At 42.5% G+C, this 21,734-nt stretch overlaps 2 protein-coding genes across 4 annotated transcripts; one reads left to right on the forward strand and one right to left on the reverse strand.

Annotated features, from left to right (window-relative positions):
- The first annotated feature begins 8,776 nt into the window (after positions 1-8,776).
- LOC124035793 (cartilage intermediate layer protein 1-like) lies at positions 8,777-16,193 on the forward strand. 3 transcript variants are annotated; one of them, XM_046349526.1, is made up of 9 exons: positions 8,777-8,928; positions 10,020-10,165; positions 11,326-11,391; positions 11,649-11,927; positions 12,102-12,299; positions 12,461-12,775; positions 12,866-12,974; positions 13,084-13,241; positions 13,422-16,193. In XM_046349526.1, the coding sequence occupies exons 2-9, from the start codon at positions 10,105-10,107 to the stop codon at positions 15,770-15,772; spliced, it is 3,537 nt and encodes a 1,178-aa protein (XP_046205482.1). In that variant the 5' UTR covers positions 8,777-8,928; positions 10,020-10,104; the 3' UTR covers positions 15,773-16,193. The 3 variants fall into 3 exon arrangements, with proteins under 3 accessions (XP_046205482.1, XP_046205483.1, XP_046205484.1); XM_046349527.1 differs by having other exon boundaries at positions 11,649-11,918; XM_046349528.1 differs by lacking the exon at positions 11,326-11,391.
- Positions 16,194-16,356: 163 nt separating this feature from the next.
- On the reverse strand, positions 16,357-20,848 carry LOC124035794 (eukaryotic translation initiation factor 3 subunit J-A-like). Its single transcript, XM_046349529.1, has 8 exons — positions 20,594-20,848; positions 20,365-20,456; positions 19,091-19,142; positions 18,747-18,838; positions 18,558-18,663; positions 18,288-18,464; positions 17,995-18,068; positions 16,357-17,746 (listed from the first exon to the last, which is right to left on the reverse strand). Exons 1-8 carry the CDS (start codon positions 20,778-20,780, stop codon positions 17,615-17,617), a joined length of 912 nt encoding a protein of 303 aa, XP_046205485.1. The 5' UTR covers positions 20,781-20,848; the 3' UTR covers positions 16,357-17,614.
- Positions 20,849-21,734: the final 886 nt, after the last annotated feature.

Consider the following 21,734-nt stretch of genomic DNA (forward strand, 5'->3'; position numbering starts at 1 on the left):
GTGTACGTGTTACTCGTGTGGGAAAGTGAAACATATGTCCTCTCAACTACATCTGCTCAGGTAAAGAGTCTACATAGTGGTGTAAGTGGAACTAGGTTTGCACTTGGTGGTGTGTGTGCATGCCAATGAGTGCACCGTAAACCTTTACAGGTTTTCTTGTCTCTGTGATGTTTAGTGAAGAGATGAGGCACCTGTAGGAGAGCAGATGTGACCTACACTTCCGTTTCCTACACAGCTGTGGACGGGGATCTCTGACGCTTGAAGAGTTGACGTGCTTAGGTCCACAGTTGGCTCGGGAATACCGGGTCTTCAATGATTTCAACCTTAGAAACGAGGGTTCAGTAATGTGTTTCACCTTTGTTTTTTTCTCCCAAAATACTATGAAATCTGAAAGTCACAATGAGACCCACTTGCCCTGGGAAAGTAGAGGCTAAATCAGATGAGGTTTTGTTATATCTTGAATCAATCATTGTTTAGCCCTAGGAGCATTAATTACCAAAAGCTTTCCATATTCTTTTTCAAGTTTTCTCACTCTTACCACAGCGTTTTCCTTTCTGTCTCCTTCTGTTTTCTATTTCATCACACCTTTTAATGCTTTCATTTCATATGGCATTGTTTTTCGCCTGCTCCTTTTGAAAGGCTTAGACTGAATGACATCTTCGAAACGTTATTGCCCTATTATTATGTAAGTGCTTAAGTACACATTTTGAAACGGTTACTTTTTCCTCGCTTTAATAAAAGCAGCCTGTTAAATCTGAGAGAAATCTTGTTGGTAAAGACCAGTCCCGCTTCATCACATGGCAGTTGGAGACTGACCTCTCAACCCTGTCTCCGCTCAGCTCTTAATTATGCACGTCTCTCAGCGGCACACACTGTCCCAACTGTTGGGTTCCAGCAAGACTTTTCCCATTGACGATTAGACAAGAGACTTTGTTTTATAGGTCTGTCAGTGTTAATAGCAGGCGTTGATTTAATCTGAAATGAGGAAGATTGTGTACGAGCCAAGATAACGTTATTCAGTGTTTTGTGAAAGGGCTAAGAGATTACTTATCCAGTGGCACACATCGTCTTGACGTACCTGTGGGTGTGTATGGAATTTCAAATATCAAAAGCATCAAACAGGAGTCTGCTAGGCCTAGAGTATGTAGCTGAACCTCCCCATCCATTGGCTTTTCACTTTCTAATATTTAAACCAACGGGGAGACTACAAAGAACACAATGAGAAAACCATTCACAGTTGGAGACGTTGTCCATTGACTACATCCATCCATTTCCTTCCAAGAGTTAAACGTACAGACGTTGACATCCGCAAGTGCCGACGTCTTTCTGAACATGTTAGGAAGAAGAAGAAACCCTTTCTCCTCCTCCATGTCCTCCTCCCGGGATGCGGGCCCCTAACGACAGAAACAGAAGCTGCTCTGGTGGAGTCATTAAGCCCAGGTTCCCCATGAACCCCCCCCCAGTCCACACCGATACAAACCACTGGAGTCTCATGTCTGCTCTGGTTAGGTATGGTTTCAACTCCACAACGCTTCAGGGAGACTGTTGATGCTTGGCTGGGCCTCAGCAGAACTAGATGTTGGAGGTGAATATCACTGTGAAAATGGGGTTAGACTGTAAATTGAAGAAACTCTTGAAGTAACGTATTACTTGAACAGATTTGGATTATACCGCTCTTATCCTGGGAAAATGATTCGTCCCGTAACGTTTTAATGTAAAATCAGGAGTCATGGATCATGTTTTGGTTCACAAATCCAGTTCACAGAAAGTTTAACCTTCACCATGCTGCCAGATTGTATTTCTAAGGATCTGATTATCTTGTTGTCATTTATACTTATGTAATTGTATGGGAGCCATATCATTTTCCGTCCAGATTATGGAGATTATGCTTATGTTGGCTGTAAAACAAAGCATACAGACCAATTTCAATTTCAAAAAGCATATTTCCATCGTGCCATAACCGTAACAATGTTTGCTCCTCATACTGTTGTTGGAACACTTCTTTATCAGGAACCGTATAGCTGCAGCCATTGACTTCTAAACGATGACGACGTCATACATACAGACAATGAGATAATGACTGTCACCCTATTAAACCAGAACAACATAAACCAACAAATAAAACTGGACACAGCTTGGGTAAACTGGACAGTGTTGTGCAATGTCGTTATAAACATGGCCTGTCTGGAGTCCAACTGAAGGACAGACCATGTGGTGTCCTATCTATGCCCCAGACTGTTGCCTGGAAACGTTGAGTGTTTGCTTATGTTTTTTGTTGTCCTTATCCCACTTCCTTTCCCCTCCAGCCCGTCCTCCTCATTTAGTGAGAAAGAACTGCCTTTGAAGACTGACAGAATGTCATAACGTTGTCCCCTCTTAAAAGCTTGTAAATTGTACAGTTAGTAAAATACACCTTTATAGAAAATTGCTGTCTGGGTGTTTTAGCTGGCAGTACAGTGACATGGGAAATGTGGTAGGTAGCTAGGTGACTGATGGGGGCATGTCATCCAGCCCTGTGAGAGTCCATCTAAGACCACCACTGTTAAGGGCATAATGCTCAGTAAGGTCCCAGTTTACTGCAATCCATAAAATGCATAACCACACCACATGATTCATTCGTAATGTTAAATAACACATGATGTATTATACGTTGAAACATGCCTTCCGTATAAACACACCAAGTCCACCAAGCTACTGTACTAGTCTGCCTACCATAGCATTCTTCTGCTAATTAATGGTCCCTCCCCTGTATTCCCCTTTCATTAGTTGCTATCAGTGAAAAGTACAGGAGAGTTAAGGAATCCAGTGGAACACTGTCTGGAAAGAGCTCCATCTCCCTGGGACCATGTGTCTGGCTTGGAGCCCCGTTCCAAACTACTTACTGATTTCACTATTCTAATGACCTCACACCAAACCAAATCACTGCACAGGAAATGCAATAATTGGTGGCAGGTAAACATGAGGTAAGAGTGCAGGCTTTTCCATGTGGACATGGTTCTCGGGGCCACTCCGTAGGAACTTCCTTTTCGACTTCGACAAGCTTTGGTCTGCACCTTTTCATTTTACACAATCTATAATCTATCAATGTCAACAACTAAAACCATCGGTGAACATCAAACACAAAGCTCTCATTAATATCAGTATTTATCGGTGAGGTTAGGGATATAAATAACAGCATGCATCAATAGAGCTGTGGTTTCTCTCTGCCACTTCCCCTGTGTGTAAGACTGGCCCCCTACCCAGCTCTAGATGTAGACATCTCTGGGAGAAACCCTCTGGTTCTAGCACAAGCATTTCGCTACACTCGCGTTAACATCTGCTAACCATGTGTATGTGACCAGTAACATTTGATTTGATTTGCTGTCCATTTGAACTTCAGTTCTGTTGTTATGCCAGCGGGTGAGTGGCATCCGTACACGCCTCCTGCTGTGCATACTGCGCCTTGTAATTTACATGAGGTAAGTTAATGAGGCTCGTGTGGAAAACCATCAGACTAAGAACTGTCCTCGACCGTCTAGTAGAGTCACGCTGACCAGGTATTTTTAGTAGGTTTCCACAGTTCTGAAAAATTCCAGTCTACCAACCAGCCTTTTCAACCAAGGGGAGGATCTTAATGACTTCATCAATCCCAGAAAATCCATGAGAAAACCTCATGTCCTTGTACTGATGACCAATAATTGATGAGTGGACGCAATGATTGCACGATGCAAACATAATGAAATAGACGTTCATTTCATAAGAGCCCTATCTCTAAAGTTGTTTATGAATGTAAATGACTCATGTGAAGACTACTGCCATTCCATTTCCAAGATTGTGCAAGCCTGCTATAAGGTGATTGAGAAGATAGGGTTAAATGTCTCATACAAGGATCCCTGATGATGATGCAGCGTCAGTCAACATTAATCTCTATTAAGGGTTAATGTTTGGTTTCACCTCGATTTAGTGGACGATGAAGAGTGAGTGACAGCATGATGACAAGTGGATAAGTTGTATAAATACAGCCTTTTATTTGGCTTTGATCTAATGTTCCTATAATGATATTTTCTGATCTTAATGAGATTGTGTCTATGAATTTTTTTTTTTTTTACATAGTGGATTTGAAAGTTAATTTATCATGTTTAAAGACACCTTGAGTCTCTTAAATTCTCATTAGGTAAAGAAACAAACTCGTTCAATTGGATCCAGCTGTTGTAAAATTTCACACTAATGCCGCACTGTGCTCAGGTGCCAAGTGACGGGTTTCTGATGTCGACAGTGCAGGGAATTCTGGTGGTGAGAGGGATGTTAGTAGAATGGGATTCACATGATTAAACCGATGAGGGGCTATTCTGTTCTCACCCACCTTCTCGCAAATGGTGAATCAATGTATGAATGTGTCCACTCCACTGGTTGAATAATGTCAAGTTGAATGTTGTCCTACTCGTATATAGTAGCAACAGACTCCTAAACTGGTAAGTACTTACGTTTACATTCATCCTTATAATCAGATCATTTTTTTGTTAACCTTAACCTTCGTTCAGAAACTAAGCAATGAGTCATGGAAGATTTTCCATCACCCGTTCTGTCACATCTTCTCTACAAACTAGCTAGATGTGTGATCGCTATGACCTCATGTTGTTGGGCTACACATGTACATCAAATCAAATATAGCTGTAGTTTATAGCTTTTAGTGCTATCATACATCAGTATATTGCTGTTGGCAGGCCATTACGGAAAATCACAAAGACACTGTTTATCAACCGATCGAAGTCTGGGTAAATGAATACTAATAATATGTTGACATTCAGAGTAAGTCGGATTCCCAAAGTTGACACTGCATGGGACTATTTTTATATGAAATTTGTGTGGATTTGCGATAAGCCCCTGTGAAGAAATGTAGAATCAGTGGAAGGGACAATCCCTGGTTTTCAGAAAACTTGGCAGAATTCATTAGAAAGAGCAATGTCTCTTGAGCTCAAGCTGCCCCTGTTGACTGGGCCTCCTTCAGAGCACTAAGAAACAAATGCGCAGGATTGATCAGGAAGTCCAAATCATATTTCTATCTAAATGCAGAGTCACAGAGAACCTGAGCAACCCTACCAAGTTCTGGATGCTAATCACATCAGTGTCTTCTGGCCTTCCTGACCATTTAACGATGGGTTCTAATGAAGTGAAGGATAAAGCCGACATTGTAGGGGCTTTTAACAAGCACTTCATATTTGCTGGTTCAGTTTTTGATAATGGTGGAGCTCTGTTACAGTAAACTATGATATAGGCCCTCATGTGAACCATTTTAACTTTGAGCCTGTTTCTTATGCTGAGGTCTATAAAGCACTAAAGGCAATAGACACTAAAAAGTTTGCAGGTCCAGACAACCTGGACCCCTACCTCTTAAAGGCAGCTTGTATTATTACTGAACCTGTGGCTCACATTTTCAACTTGAGTCTCTTGACCAATTCGATACCCACCATTTGGAAATCAGGTTAATTCCTCCCACTGTTAAAGGGTGGAGATCCCACAGATGCTAATAACTATCCTCCTATCGCTAAACTCCCTATCCTGGACAAAGTCTATAAACCCCTTGTGAACTCACAGTTTAAAAAACTTCTTCATTGAAAAGCACATACTGATCGGGGCACAGCACCACAACTACAGCTATGGCAGTGGCATATGACATCATAAATGCACTTGATAAAAAGCAATATTGTGCTGCTCCGTTTGTTGATTTATCAAAGGCATTTGATTCTGTTGACCGTGAATTGATGCTAGCTAGACTCAGTAACATTGGTCTCAGTGAAGGGACAGTAAATTGGTTCAGGAACTATCTTTCTGACAGAACACAATGTGTATATACTGACAATCACAAGTCTAGCTTTCTTGAGATTAATAGAGGCGTGCCCCAGGGTTCCATTTTAGTTCCTGTGTTTTTCTCAATTTTTATTAATGATTTGGGAAATGGGATGCAACCAGCAAAGTTACATCTATATTTAGATGATAGAATCTATATGCAGATGATAGTCATATGTGCTCCTTCTCTGGTTCAGACTGTTGAAGAGCTCCAGACTGCTTTTCAGTCACTGCAGGTCTCCCTTTATGGTCTCAAACTGGTCTTGAATGTACAAAAAATAAAATTCATGACCTTTACCAGAGCTCGCGCTCAGACAGAGAAAGTTAGCAATGTCACATCTGGTGGCTTATCCATTGAAAAGGTGTCATACTACAAATACCTAGGTACATGGTTGGATGACTATGGATAATCTTGTGAGGAAGCTTAAATTGAAATTGTGTTTTTATTTTCGTAATAAGGCTTGCTTCCCGTTTATGGCTAGAAAAATCTTGTTCAAGCCACTTTTCTCTCTGTAATTGATTATGGTGACTTGTTGTATATGCATGCAGCCTCCTCCGTCTTACAGCGACTGGACTGTTTATCATGCATCCTTGTACTTTATTACAAATGCCAGTTCACCATTGCACCTTGTACCAAATGGTATGTTGGACCTCACTTTATATGTGCAGAAAGCTGCATTTGAATGTGTTCATCTACAAAGCCCCTTTGGATCAACTCCCTCCTTACCTCTGTAGTCTGGTCTACTTCACCACAAGCAGTTACCATACCTGGGCTGCTAGGTGATTGCTACTTAAAGTCCTCAGGACATTCACAGTATTAGGCAAGACTTCCTTCTCGTCTTGTGCACCAGAGGCATGGAATTAGTCTACAGTTCATGCTTCATCGAGATATGTTAGTGCCACTGAATGAATTTTAAATATTGACGGAAGACTCTGTTACGGAGTGTAAATGCTTTTCTTTAGGCTGGATCATGTTATTGTATTGTATTGTTGTATGTTTAAATTCTGTAATGTATTGATTGTTGCTGCCTTCTTGGCCAGGTCTCCCTTGAAAAATATACTCAGGGTCTCAATGGCTTTTCCTTGTCAAATAAAGGTTACATTTAATAAATATATAATAATAATCACAGAATTCTTAGTTAACTTCAACCTCTGTTCAGAATCTAAGCAGTGAGTCATTGAAGATTTTTCATCACCCGGTCTGTCACATATTCTCTCCTAACTAGCTAGATGGGTGACCTCATGTTGTTGGGCTACACATGTTTATAGCTTTTAGTGCTATTGTAAGTCCGTATATTGCCGTTGGCACGCCATTACGGAAAATCACAAAGACACTGTTTATCAACAGATCGAAGTCTGGGTAAATTAATACTAATAATAAAAGGCACGAATCTGTGTGTTTACTGTCCTAACATGTTGTTCATAATAACTGTTTTCATGGCCTCTAATCTAAACTGTTGATGGGAGCAGCTTCAGAGAAATGTTACTGTGTGTTGATGTTGCACAACAAATGGGATGAAGCCATTGTGATTACCAATTCACATTAGAGGCTATTGCTGGCATTTCAACTTGAAACCATTAATATAATCGTTTAGGAATGGGTGTGTTGTGTTCTTGTCTGTGTTGGAAGGTCTTTGACTCTCTCTTTCTCACTATAGTTACCACAGTATCCTACTCTCTTTTTGTATAGTAGAATACTGACATGGACCTACTCCAATGTGAAGGGTAGAAAGTACCAGACCATCCATCGCATGTACATTAGGTGGTTAAAGATGGAATCCGCAGTCTGGGGAATCAGCTCCACTGGCCGCCCCAGCACATTGTTTTTGTTGACAAACTGAGGAGCTTCACGCAGCAGTTAAAACATAAATGTTTTCAGTCACTTCTTTGTTATAGTAATATCCCAAATGGACGGGATAGTTTCACCATTAACCCTAATCACTTGTGGGAATTGGACTATATGGATAGGGCTAAAATGAAATGTTCCTTACAGAATAAATATGAAAACCATATGCATAACCATGGTAGCAATTGAAATGGAACAGCATGTTTTTATTTGTTTTTTTTTTTAAATGGGAGAGTTAGGAAATGATTAGACTAAAGGTGAGGACTCAACAGTTGACGGGACAAGACTCAATCCAAACATTACACTGTTGATTTTATGCACATTTGACATTTACTGTACTTCTCACCGCACTTGTCTATAACAACATCTGAAAATACTCTGGATACATTCAGTAACATAAGAATATTCCTGACAAATGCAGTGTAGGTGCAACATAAGACATCAAAATGACAAGGGTTTGAGTCATAGGACTGACTGGTGTCTCCAAGTGGCCACTCACCTCTCCAAAGTGTACACAGTTCCCAAGTCATTTCAATGCGCTTTCGGGACTTAAAAAAAGAGCCTTCAACTATAAGGTGCTTTGTTTCGCTCTCCTAGCTATGCCATTGAGGAACTAGAGCAAGCACATTACTGTTGTTGTAATCTGGGTCAGGTGGGCCTAATTTAAAAGCTTGTTCTATTGCCAACATGACTAGCTAAGTTATAAAATATGATGTTACAGTTTTAGGCTTTTACGACACAATTCAGGGAAACAGATCATCATTTTGGTGCGCATAGAAAGGGGTCAAGAGTGCATGCGCGTTGAGATACATTTTCTTCACAATAGACAAACATGTTCAGAACACCCAAGAGTATGATGCCATGTCATCTTGTAACTGTACATCAAACACAGAGATCATAAACGCTTTAACTAGGTTCCATGTCCACTTAAAATGACGACCCACCTGACTGAGGTCAACTCTCCCTTAAGTCTATGTCTAGACCTGGGTATCCTCATCTTTAGACAGAGGTACAGCAGGTTACAGTAATCCCCCGACCTTCCCAGAAGCAGCAGCAGAGAGTGGGCTCAGTCATACTTGCGGTCTCCAGTCTTCACGCTCTCTGCTGGCTTCCTGTGAATAGCACAGATCCGACCCCTGGGCTCTGCACTGAGCTATATAAGTGAGAGAGCAGCAGGACCGTCAGCACAGACACAGCACCCTGCATACAGGGAGGAGAGAGACTACTGAACACTACTATACAGAGGTACTCACAGGGTAAGCCTGAGATCCATAGCCACCTTCTCTTTCCCTCTCGTTCCCCGTTGACCCATCTTTGAACTTTACTGTTCACGTTGTTCTTTCAACAGACAGATTTTTTTACAAACGATTTGGGGGTGCTGAAGCGAGTTCAGCTTCTGTTCTTTGAGTGTTGGTTTATTGATGATATAAAATTGTTCAACATTTGAGTTCAGACGTTTCATAAAATACTGTAAGACATTCTCATTAGTCTGTGTGAACGTGAAAGAACGTTTGCCGTATTGTTGGACAATAGGTTTCAGCTTGCATGTGTGTAGCTATGAGTGTTTGTGTGTGATTGTGCAAGGAGGTAACCTGTTCATGGGAATAAGTAAGTGTGTGCGTGGCTTTTCATGGGATATCATTTGTGTATGTAAGTGTGCTTGTGTGCGTGTGTTTTCTATTTGGCTTGTGTAGCCCTGTGGTTGGTCAATGGATGCAGAAACGTTTTAGTGTTCCCTTGACACCAAGTGATGGCTAGCACAGATGTGTCATTTGAGAAGGGTTCTCCATGTTCTTTCATTCTGTATGTTTCTGCACCCGCCTTTAGTTTCACCCCGAGACCTCAAAGCGTGAGAAGAATTTTAAAAAATTGCAATTGTTTTACTTGATAAATCTGACATTCTGCTTGGGGTATTTAATCACCAATATACTGTATGTTTTTACTTTTTAAAATCTCTTCAGTGAAAAAAATGCATTTAATAACTGTCACCGGGTTGTAGAACAGTGGAGGCTGGTGGGAGGAGTTATAGGAGGACCGTCTCATTTTAATGGCTGGAACGCCATTATCGGAACAGTCAAACGTAGTTGCCATATGTTTGATACCTTTCCATTTATCCCATTCCGTCTGTCCTCCTTTAGCTCCTCCCTCCAGCCTCCTTTGGTGGAGGTCCTCTACTTGTTATGTTTGAGATATTTATGACCTAATATTCCATCCAGGGAATCATATGCAATAGAAAATAAAATCATTAAATGTAATACTGTGGAACACAGTTACACTTTACTGTTTTTGTTTGTTGTGAATCTGCCAGCAATGATTCTGGCTAAGTATTTACATTTTCCCTCTACAGGGGTTGCTGGACTACTCTCAGTGCTGTCGTGCCTGGCGTGTGAAGGTCATTACCACAAGGTCAGAGGCAACAGCAGAGTGCCAGGATGTGCTGCCTGTCAACATGGGCTCTCCTCCTAGCTCTGGGAGTCACCACTACGGCACAAGGTCGGTCTTCATTAGTAGTTATTATTTACATTCTTACTGTCCCCAATACACACACACACAAACATCCCTAACACACACACACTCACTCACACACGAATATGCAAGACACACACACAGCTCGGTTTGGGAGCTGTAACTCCATAATTCATTCACAAGGCTCAGCTTGGGAATTGTAACTTATTTCAACTGGAAAACTTGTACACTTTTTTCAACATGTGTCAAAACGTAAACCAGGATGATACCCTGTATGTGGAAATTCGATTATCATTGATTATTTCATTATGCAGTTGAGAGTATTATCTAATGTGAATTTGAGAAGTCAGAACAGAGGTCTCCCTTGGACATAGACAGCAGCCTGGTGATCCTCTGACTCTGCAGAAGCCTGTGCTCCTTCTCCCAAACCGTTAGTAAACAGAGGCATGTTGTTGCATGTCCTCATTACGGATTCTGCTCCACATCCTTAAGTAGGCGGGATATGTATAAGCACCAGGCTAAGGAGACACCTGTCTGCAATTGGCCACAAGTATGTGCCAGTAGCGTGTTTATACTGAGCCCCAATGTGAACTCAGAACAATTGTAGTGTTTGGTGGGTACTGTGCAATGGTCTGGGAAAAGTCCAGATGTGCATTATGTAACACTGTACGCTACAAATGTAAGTCTGTAAATTACACAGCAATGAGAATGAATAAATGAGTATCAATATCTTGGGATCAGTGACATTAGTACAAAGCAGTTGATTGTTTCAGGCTGAGAGTAACGATGGGACATAAATGGAAAATAAATCAACTCTTGTAGCCTTTTCACTGTTGGTCCACAACATATTTCCTTGACCACTTTGAAATGCCATTGGCACATTCATGTGTTGGAGCAATTCATTTTATTTCCAAAGTACAGGGCAAATCACCAGAAATAGATTAGAGTGTGGCATATCATGAAGAGAAAGTCAAAGTCGTAATATATTGTTCCATGACTCAGAGTATAGTTGAAAAGTTGAACGATTTGAAAGATACAGATTCATTCCAATTGCTTTACAGAGTGGCCAGACTACTCTAGGAAGAAATAGCCAGAGGTTTGGCCAGTCTGGTTGGCATTAAGGAATTGGTCTGATGTCACAACAGGTCAATCATGAGTCATCGTGAGGTGTGTGTGATGTTTTACAGGAACATGGAGGAGAGACAGTTTGAGAGCTGCGAGACAAAACAACCCTGCAGTGTACCACTCTGAAGGTAACATCCCAAAAGACATATCTTTACACAATTGTCACTACCGTGGCTTTAAGTCCAGGTTGTGGCTTTCAGTCTGGTTAATGTCCATGTAATAATATGGTATGAAGAACTATAACTTTCAGAATCACAGCCCAATGGCACCACATATGTTTACGGCAGCAGCGAAAAGAGCTAAACAATAATGCCATTGTTTTATGGCCAAAGTGGAAACACTAACATTCTGAAGTAGTACTCACTGTGCGACATTCTGTGTCCAGATAACTATGAGTGGACCACTTGGTTCAACGTGGACCACCCTGGAGGTCGAGGAGACTATGAGCAGTTGGATGCTATCCGTTTCTACTACCGTGCGCGGGTGTGTGACGCCCCCCGGGCCCTGGAGGCTCGCACCACGGACTGGATCTCCGCTCGCAACACGGGGGAGAAGATCCACGCAGACCCTACCCTGGGCTTCTGGTGCGCCAACGCTGAGCAGGCCCCTGGCCGCAACTGCTCCAACTACGCTGTGCGCTTCCTGTGCCCCAAAGGTCAGTCTGGTATGTGTGGCTGGGAGCCTTACTTTAAAAACAGTTGAGAAGTAGCTACTGTATTAGGTCAAATAAAAAAAGTTATATAATAGTGAAATGCTTCATTTATCCTCCAAGCAACATTTCTATCTACTGCAATTATATCTGTCTTTTGTAATGGAGTGAAAACCTGTTTTCAATCAGGCAACACTGGGTCAGAAAGCTCTCAGGATGCCTGGGGTCCTTGGTCAGACTGGAGCCATTGCTCTGCCAAGTGTGGTCAGGTGGCAATGCAGGTGCGCTCCAGGAAATGCCAGTCCCAGCCTAAGCAGTGGGATAAGCAGTGCAGCGGACCTACAGTGGAGGGTAGAGCCTGCAAAGGACCTGAATGCCCTGGGACTGGTAAGTCGCTATCAACATCTCCATTACAGCTATTAAATATGATGGAAACATCTGTAATGTCACAGTACCATTAGCATTTTATTCTAGAAATGTTCATGATCTAAACCAATGTACAAAGTCCCTATCTGACATGTTAAACTGTATTGCTGCTGCTGTTCCAGGTTGCACACTGCACTGCGAGATGGGTAGGACGAATGCGGAGTGTGACGCCTGCATGTGTCAGGACCACATTGTACTGGGCTCTGTCCGCAGTGCTGGAGGTCTCCCTGCCCCAGGGGCCACCATCCTCCGCTTCGGCCCCAGTGCCAAACTCCTCACCCTCACTGACCACAATGGACACTTCCGCATCCCAGGGATCTGTCCCGACGGCAACGCCACACTGACCGTCCAGCTGCGGAACCACGCCCCTCACACAGTCACTGTGCCCCACAGAACCGGACACACCTCTGTCCTCAGTATCATGCTGAAAAGAGCAGGTAAAATGGTCACAAAAAAAATAAATGAAAGCTGACATTATTACATTTCTGTTTTACATTGGTCTCAGACACTGTAATGTGATCCCTCAGAGAAGCTCCATGTGGTGAAGAACCCTGAGAACAAGGCCAGAAGAGAGGGCCAGACAGCTGCTCTCTGCTGCAAAGTGGGTGGATCACCAGAGCCAGAAGAGTACCAGTGGTAAGCCAATGGATCTCTAATGACCGCTTGAAAAATGTTATATATACCATATCAAAATGAAACCAATTTAGCTGAGTATAGTGTTCAACAGTCTTCTGTGACTTGGTAGGTTTCACAACGGCAGACTGCTGGACAGGAAGCAGCTGAACTATGACAGCACGCTGGTCTTAAGAAACCTGAGCATGGAGCAGACTGGGGAGTACTACTGCAGAGCCAGCAACCAGGCTGGGGCCATCAAGTCCAAACCAGCCATAGTCACAGTCTTAGGTCTGATCACAAAGCACCACGGTTGATATTTACTATGTGAACAGCCATTAGCATGACATCAGTCAATGATCAGATGGAGTATGAAAGGGTATTGATCTTCTCAAAATAATTCCATTGTATAATCAGATTGTAAATCTTTTAATATGGGATGTTCTCTTTTCTACCCCTTTCTCCTCACAGGTAAAGATCAACCTTCATGTAACCCAAAACCCGAATCCTACCTTATTCGCTTACCTCATGACTGCTATCAAAACAGCTCGGACTCACTCTATTACGACGTAGGAAAGTGCCTCTCAGGGACTTGTGCAGGACAGCTGGACAACGGAATCAGGTGCAAAGACTCCGTGGCATACTGCTGTGGGGTGGCAAAGATGGAGGAGAAACAACTGAAATGCCAGGGCTATGAGCTCCCCACCATGGTGGTGACCGAATGTGGCTGCCAGAAGTGTGTGGAGACCAGAGTCATTGTGCGTGGGCGGGCTGTGGCCGCAGACACTGGCGAGCCCATGAGATTTGGTCACGTCTACATCAATGGAGCCAGAGTCAGCCGCACAGGCTACAAAGGCACCTTCTCCATCCAGGTCCCCCATGACACTGAGAGGCTGGTGATGACCTTTGTGGACAACATGGATAAGTTCGTCAACACCACCAAGGTTCTTCCATTCAACACCAAAGGGGGCGCCGTCTACCATGAGATCAAGCTTTTGAGGAAGAAGGAACCAGTGACCATCAGCTCAACAGAGCTCAACACTCTTCAGCTGGGGGAGGTGGAAGGCCAGGATCCTATTGCTGAGATCCAGATCCCACCCAACTCCTTCTACAAGCAGAGTGGAGAAGTATTTGTGGGTAATGTGAAGGCTAGCATCACTTTTCTGGACGCTAGAGACGTGTCCACAGCAGCAGCCGCACAGAGTGACCTCAACTTCGTAGGAGATGAGGGTGACACCTTGCCCCTAAGAACCTACGGTATGTTCTCAGTTGACTTCAGGGACGAGGAGGCCGGAGAACCACTGAACGCCGGAGAGGTGAAGGTGAAAATGGATTCAACACAGGTGAAAATGCCTGAGCACCTGGACACCATGAAGCTGTGGTCCTTGAACCCCGACACAGGCATGTGGGAGGAGGAGGGGAGCTTCCAGATGGAGAAGAAGCAACGTGGTAAAAGGGAAGAGAGGACCTTCCTCATTGGGAACATGGAGATCAGAGAGAGGAGGCTGTTTAACCTGGACGTCCCAGAGAACAGGAGATGTTACATCAAGGTGCGAGGTTTCCGCAGCGATCGCTTCATGGCCAGCGAGCAGGTAGAGGGAGTGGTGGTGACCCTGATCAACATGGAGCCCACTGCAGGTTACTCCTCCAACCCTCGTGCCTGGGGACGCTTTGACAGCGTAATCACTGGCCCCAATGGTGCCTGTCTGCCTGCCTTCTGCGACGACCAGAAAGCTGACGCATATTCTGCCCATGTCATGGCCAACATGGGAGGAGAAGAACTCGAGGCAGTGCCATCTGCTCCCAAGTTTAACCCCAACATCATTGGAGTCCCTCAGCCATACCTGGGCAAGCTGAACTACAGACGGTCAGACCACAATGACCCCAGGTTAAAGAAGACAGCCTTCAGCATCAATGTGGCCAAGCCCAGCCCAAACACAGCTGAAGAGCTCAACGGACCTGTGTACTCATTTGACCAACTGAAAGAGTGTGAGGAAGCCCCATTTACTGCAGGCCACTTCCGCTTCACCAGAGTGGAGGGAGATCGCTACGACTACAACACAGTGCCTTTCAACGAAGACGATCCTATGAGCTGGACAGAAGACTACCTGAGCTGGTGGCCCAAGCCCATGGAGTACCGAGCCTGCTATGTCAAGGTCAAAATCAATGGTCCCCATGAGATCAACATGCGCTCCCGAAACCAGGGCGGCACTCACCCAAAGACCGTTGGCAAACTGTATGGCCTCCGCGACACCCGCAGCATCCGCGACATGGACCAGTCCACCGTCTCTGCTGTGTGCCTGGAGTTCAAGTGCAGCGGCATGCTCTATGACCAGGACCGAGTGGACCGCACTCTGGTGAAGGTGATCCCTCAGGGCAGCTGTAAGAGGGACAATGTTAACTCCATGCTTCAAGAGTACCTGGTTAATCACCTGCCTCTAGCCGTCAACAACGACACCAATGAGTTCACAATGCTGGCACCACTGGACCCTCTGGGCCACAACTATGGCATCTACACAGTGACAGACCAGGACCCCCGCACAGCTAAAGAGATAGCACTGGGACGCTGCTTTGATGGCACCTCTGACGGCACTTCCCGTGTCATGAAGAGCAACGAGGGAGTGGCACTTACCTTTACCTGTGGCAAACGTGAGGTGACCCGTCAAAGCGTGTTCCAGGCTCTGCAGAACTCCCCCGGGCAGTCTTCGGCGAGGGCAGTGAGGGATGGCCGAGGTAGGAAGCAGAGAGCAGGAGCCAATGCACTCCGCAACAGCCGTAGACGCAGTACTCGGAATCCCACTGACACACGCACCTCAGGCTAAATTACAGCACTACAGATCAGGGTCTCCACATCAGACATGTTGGCAAATCACTAAAGAAAGTGGGTATTGGTGATGGGATTCAAATGTATATATTTTAGCCCTTTAGTAAAGATAGTTTTTTTGTCTTCATAATGTACTGTTTGTAATAACATTTCATTTGTTATTGAAAGATGTTTTTCAATTGTAAGGCCCATAACCATAAATTCATAACTGAACAAATATTTGATCTATAACACAGGTAACGCCCAGGGAACATTTGGAGATTTTAATGTTACTGCAAATATTGTATTTTCTTCACCTGTGGTGTGATTCATATTTACTACTTGAAATTGTAAATAATGGGATATTTATTACACATGCCATTCAAGAATGTAACCAGTGATTAAGACACCACGCCCAAAATAAAACAAGAACAACCTGAGAACACGTGTCAGATTGCTGATTCGCTTGCACAAGTCTTTGTTGGCGCACATTCACAACATAGCTGACAACATTGTGAAGCGCACACTAGACAAGCTACTTCTAATTCACGAAAGCCATAACGGTCAGTGAAATCAGGTAGGGAAAAAAGTAAAGAAATTGAATCATTTCGACCAGTGATTTTATTCAATTAGATGCATATAAAACACTGAAGAGCTGGTAATCTTTTATGGTATATTGTACACCATTTCCAATTTCCTTAACAATTTGAAAACTATCAAATGTTAGAAAATAGGAATAAACATGTCCGTTTCTACCAGTATGAAGACATTAAGGTCAGCCCATAAGCCCCCTCCTCGTCTCACTTGATACAAGCCTGCAGAAGCAATGTTAAGGAGACCAGTTGTGTGAGAACATGCCAGATCACAATTTTATCTGCATTAGTAGTAATTGATGAGCAAATTCTGTTTGTCATGCACACAAATGAACTAAAATCACTCAACTGTTCAAGGATGTCCATGAGGTTTGAGTCACATATGTGGTAAAAATGAATTAAGCTTGGGCGGTAAAACCATATAATTTTGAAATACAGACTGTATGATTTTGAATACAACTGCTTAGAACAACTATCTTTAGACATGCCAAATAAATTATCTCCAGCTATACATTTGGTTTGCTAACTTACTAGATCAGTGGCTAGCTTGCAAGATCAAGCTTCTTGGTTACAGCAGAGACAATCAATTCCCTCCTGGATAAATCCCTGCCGCTTAAAATGTATTTTGAGCGTACAGGACCAGTATGATGGTATAAAAATCTAGATACCGCCCAACTCTAAAATGCATTACACTTGTCTATCCATTTTTACAGTGAATGCATAAGCCACCTGTAAAAACTACTAAACATGTAGTGTCAGTTTCAAAGCATGAACGCAACTTTCAATAGATAAAGATAACATGTGTATTTGGCAACCAACGTTATAGATACTATATACTTTCCTGTAAGAAACCCATCGACAGGTAAAGTGAAACACCTATATTTATAGACATTCTGGGTGAAATTATTTGCATAGAACCTAATTTGTTTAGATGTCACTGCAGTAGCAACTGGAATTTGACATGAGTGTATAATTTCTCAAAATCAAAAACGTGCTCTACAAATCGCATACAGCGTGGAAAGTATTTTTCACTGTGTTTTGTATCTTTTTATGAAGTTTGGAGGCTGAATGAGAGAATAGGCCATTTCATTATGTAATAACAGAAGTGTTGGTACTGGATGCTACCTGTATAGTCCCTCGGGTCATTGAAGCAAAATGAAAGGGCGACACATTGTTCAGGTTTTTCCAGGATGACACTGGATAGCATGAGAAGTACAGCTGCATTTCTGAGGGTTAAAGGTGAAAGGGCAGTGGGGATATAGCCGTCGTCACATGAAGTCATCATAGTCTTGGGTGTAGCCACCATCGAATTCTCCATAGTCTGCAAGGTCATCTTTCCCCTTGGCTTTCATACCACCACCAAGTACAACTCCTTTCTTCTTCTTTTTGCCTTTGATTGCCTGTGGAACCAAAACTAAACTTAAATCATTGCTACAAATAAACAGTTGGTGTTCTTTAAAGTGAATATTCATGTAAATGGGGCAACCAGGGTGTAAGTTAATTCCTTGAGCAGAGTCCAATGAAATGCAATATGGAGGTACTGGTAGAGGGCTCCCTCCACTGAATGTAAGGAGAACTACAATTCATGAAAAGTCCAGAAGGACGACATCATTTTTGTTCTGCATGAATAAGACAATCAACAACTTACCTTTTCTTGCTTCTGTTTTTCATTAAGTAGAACTGTCAGGGAAGAGCTGATTTTCTTTAAGTCTTCAACTTCCACTGTGTAGAAACAGGACATTTATTTTAGACACATTAACACAATGGTTGAGCCTGAATGTTAGTGAACTCCAAATATGTCAAGTCAAACCATTGTTGAATGGCTCATGTATATAAACATATCGACATGTAGTTTGGCATTTGTTTTAAAGTAATAAGTGCACAAAACTAAAACACACCGAATAATAAAGTTTCATAATTCATGAAGGATGTTGAACTCACATGAAATACAAAGCTCCCGAAACAACGACTCCAAGAAGCTCGAATAATGCACAGATTTTTCATACTGTAATATCTTCACTTTCAGCAACTTTTCAAACTCTGTGAAGTCCTCTTTAGAAGATGGGCACATGGCTTCAATTCCAGAAACATTGTTTGTGGTACTACCCCCTGAAATTCCTGAAATGACAAAAACAAAAAAACTAATGAAAACACACAATAACAGTATGGCTGGCTAGTGGGTAAACCTGACAGGGTACTCCAGGACCTTACCAAACGCCTCTTTTGCCAGCTCCAAGTCTGCTTCCTCCTGCATCTTCTGGACTTTCAACTTTTCTGCTAGCTGTTGTTCAGGTGTAAGCTCTTCCTCTTCATCCAACTAACAACAAGAAAAAAGTGAAGGATCCATAAGAGATAAAAGATTCAGAACTGCAAGGTTAATCCAACATTTCCTAAACTCACATTCTTTTTCAGCTCTTGTTGCTTTTTCCTTAGCCGGTTTTCTTTCTCCTTTATTTTTTCGGCCAGTTTTTTCTTCTCCGATACTTTGGCCTCTGAAATAAAAAAAGCAACGTTAGCGCAAACCTCTGGAACAGAAACCACCATCAAATCAAGTTGAAAGTACACATTTTCAGCCAGTACACGATAATAAAAAGACAAGGCAGTAGCCAGTATGATGCAGGAAAATGTTTGTGATCTATTCAAAAAAATATATACAGGCATGTGCAGATCAACATATGATATATGACAACAGGCTGCTCCACTACTTTCTCTATCCATTGGTTGTAAGTTGTATATTTCTGCACCTGATTTCTTTGCCTCTGTTTTCTTCTCTTCCTCTTCATCATCCCAGTTATCCTGCAGAGGGAGAACAGACGAATGAGTCAAATGATGTGGAGGGGTAGTTAAGTGGTTGGTTCTGGGACTTGTCTAGAGTAGGTCTCGACTTAATTTTCAAGGAAATCAACAAGATCTGAGGTCGAGACCAACTGCATTATCAAACATCAGAAGACATGTCAGAACCAGTCACAGCCACATTTTCACAAAATGTGGTTATGTAAAGCATTTCAACCAATATTTCGCAAATGTTTCATATCCACTGAGGCCCCAATAAGGGAATAAGACAGGTACCTAGCCCAAGTCAGAAAAAAAACACAAAAAAAACGTTTCTCTCGGTGTAGGCCATCATTGTAAATAAGTTGTTCTTAACTGACTTGCCTAGTTAAATAAAGGTTTAATTTAAATAAAAACTTTAGGCCTACTGTACTGATCAAGTTTTGCTTCGAGGACATGAAAACACCATACGACTTGAACACTACCTATATCCGACAGAAACTATGGTCAACAATTGAAACTGCTTTGCTAGCCTTTTCCACAGCTGTATGATCCCATAGTAACGCTATACATTCGGATGACTTTCTAGACAAATGGTGAAAATGAGTCAACGGGATGAGTCTGTTGAAGATTCTCGAAAACACACTTTACGTTTAGCATATGTCAGAGTTGGAAGCATCTAGTAGTAAGGCTCAATTCAGTCATATCATCATCAGGGAAGATTGACGTTGGCAAGCTAACTTACATTCAAGTGCATATATATCAAATGTATAACAAAGCCTTGAACTGACTTCAATGGCCAATCACAGACAGATTATGATTCATGTTTATCTTAAAAGCTAGCCAGTCAACACATTAGTTGACATAGCTTTTTAGGTTAGCAGCTAACTTAGCAAGTTAACGTTAGCTAGCTTCTAACTAAGCCCCCCCCAAAAAAAAGGAACCAACGTAGATCATTTCCAAAATAAAGTGTCAGAGAACGAGTCTATGCTCAGCTAGAACCAAGAGACACACGCTGACAGTTCTCACATGTGCGGCCTCACAGCTTGTACAAGATCGAGCTAGCTAAGATATATCGGTTAACGCTAGCTAGAAACGTGGATAATGCTATGCTAGTTGGCGGCTAGCTAATGTCCACAGACTAACTAACAAGGCGTGTTGTGTTAGGACACAACTAACGGGTTAATGATGACCTGAAATATGGCCTTCATCGTGTAAGTAGCTAGCTAGTTAGTTGTTTGGTTACCTTCACATCTTCATCTTCGTCTTCGCCTTCCCATTTGTCCAGCACTACCGCCTTTTTGCTCGGCGCGACGTCCGGCTCGAAGTTGTCAGCGTCTATAAATACACATTGTAATGGTAACTAACAGTTATCTTAAACGATAAACGAGCTATTATCAATCACAATGTTACACATATTTCCCAAAACCCTAAATATAGCTGTCGCCCGATATAATTTCGAACTCTCTTCTCACCCCAATCGTCGGCATCCGCCATCTTGGCTGTGTGTGTGTGCGGGTTTGACAGAACTCTGAACTGAAAGCGGCAAAGCAGATGGTGAAAGTAGACAACGAGGCTCTGCAATGCTGGGAGTTGCTGATCTCTTTTTAAAAAAAACATTTTTTTCAAGAAAGGAAATCCCCTTCGTGGAAAAGTATGCATTGTCCCTTAATCTTACATTTTAATATGAAATATTTAATTAAAGGCATAATCTCTCATTTCAACACCATGACCCTGCCACCTTGTTTAGGAAATCTAGGCGAAGCTGAGATGATTGACAGCTCCATGTTAAACGTATTTTTCAGCTAAACATTTTGCTTTCAAGAAAAAAATCTAAATTAAAATTAAAGGAGTACAATGCAGAAGTTATTTATTAGAAAACATATTTATATTTTAGTCAATGCCACTGACATTGCTCGTCCTAATATTTTTCTTTATTTTTAGGTTTGTTTGTTAGATATTTTTTATTTCACCTTTATTTAACCAGGTAGGCAAGTTGAGAACAAGTTCTCATTTACAATTGCGACCTGGCCAAGATAAAGCAAAGCAGTTCGACACATACAACACAGTTACACATGGAGTGAAACAAACAGTCAATAATACAGTAGAAAAATAAGTCTATATACAATGTGAGCAAATGAGGTGAGATAAGGGAGGTAAAGGCAAAAGAAAAAGGCCATGGTGGCGAAGTAAATACAATATAGCAAGTAAAACACTGGAATAGTAGATTTGCAGTGGAAGAATGTGCAAAGTAGAGAGAAATAATGGGGTGCAAAGGAGCAAAATAAATAAATACAGTAGGGGGGGGGTAGTTGTTTGGGCTAAATTAAAGATGGGCTATGTACAGGTGCAGTAATCTGTGAGCTGCTCTGACAGCTGGTGCTTAAAGCTAGTGAGGGAGATGAGTGTTTCCAATTTCAGAGATTTTTGTAGTTCGTTCCAGTCATTGGCAGCAGAGAACTGGAAGGAGAGGCGGCCAAAAGAAGAATTGGTTTTGGGGGTGACCTGCTGGAGCGCGTGCTACAGGTGGGTGCTGCTATGGTGACCAGCGAGCTGAGATAAGGGGGGACTTTACCTAGCAGGGTCTTGTAGATGACCTGGAGCCAGTGTGTTTGG

This window comes from Oncorhynchus gorbuscha, linkage group LG05, assembly GCF_021184085.1.
Source record: "Oncorhynchus gorbuscha isolate QuinsamMale2020 ecotype Even-year linkage group LG05, OgorEven_v1.0, whole genome shotgun sequence".
Taxonomy (NCBI): Eukaryota; Metazoa; Chordata; class Actinopteri; order Salmoniformes; family Salmonidae; genus Oncorhynchus; species Oncorhynchus gorbuscha.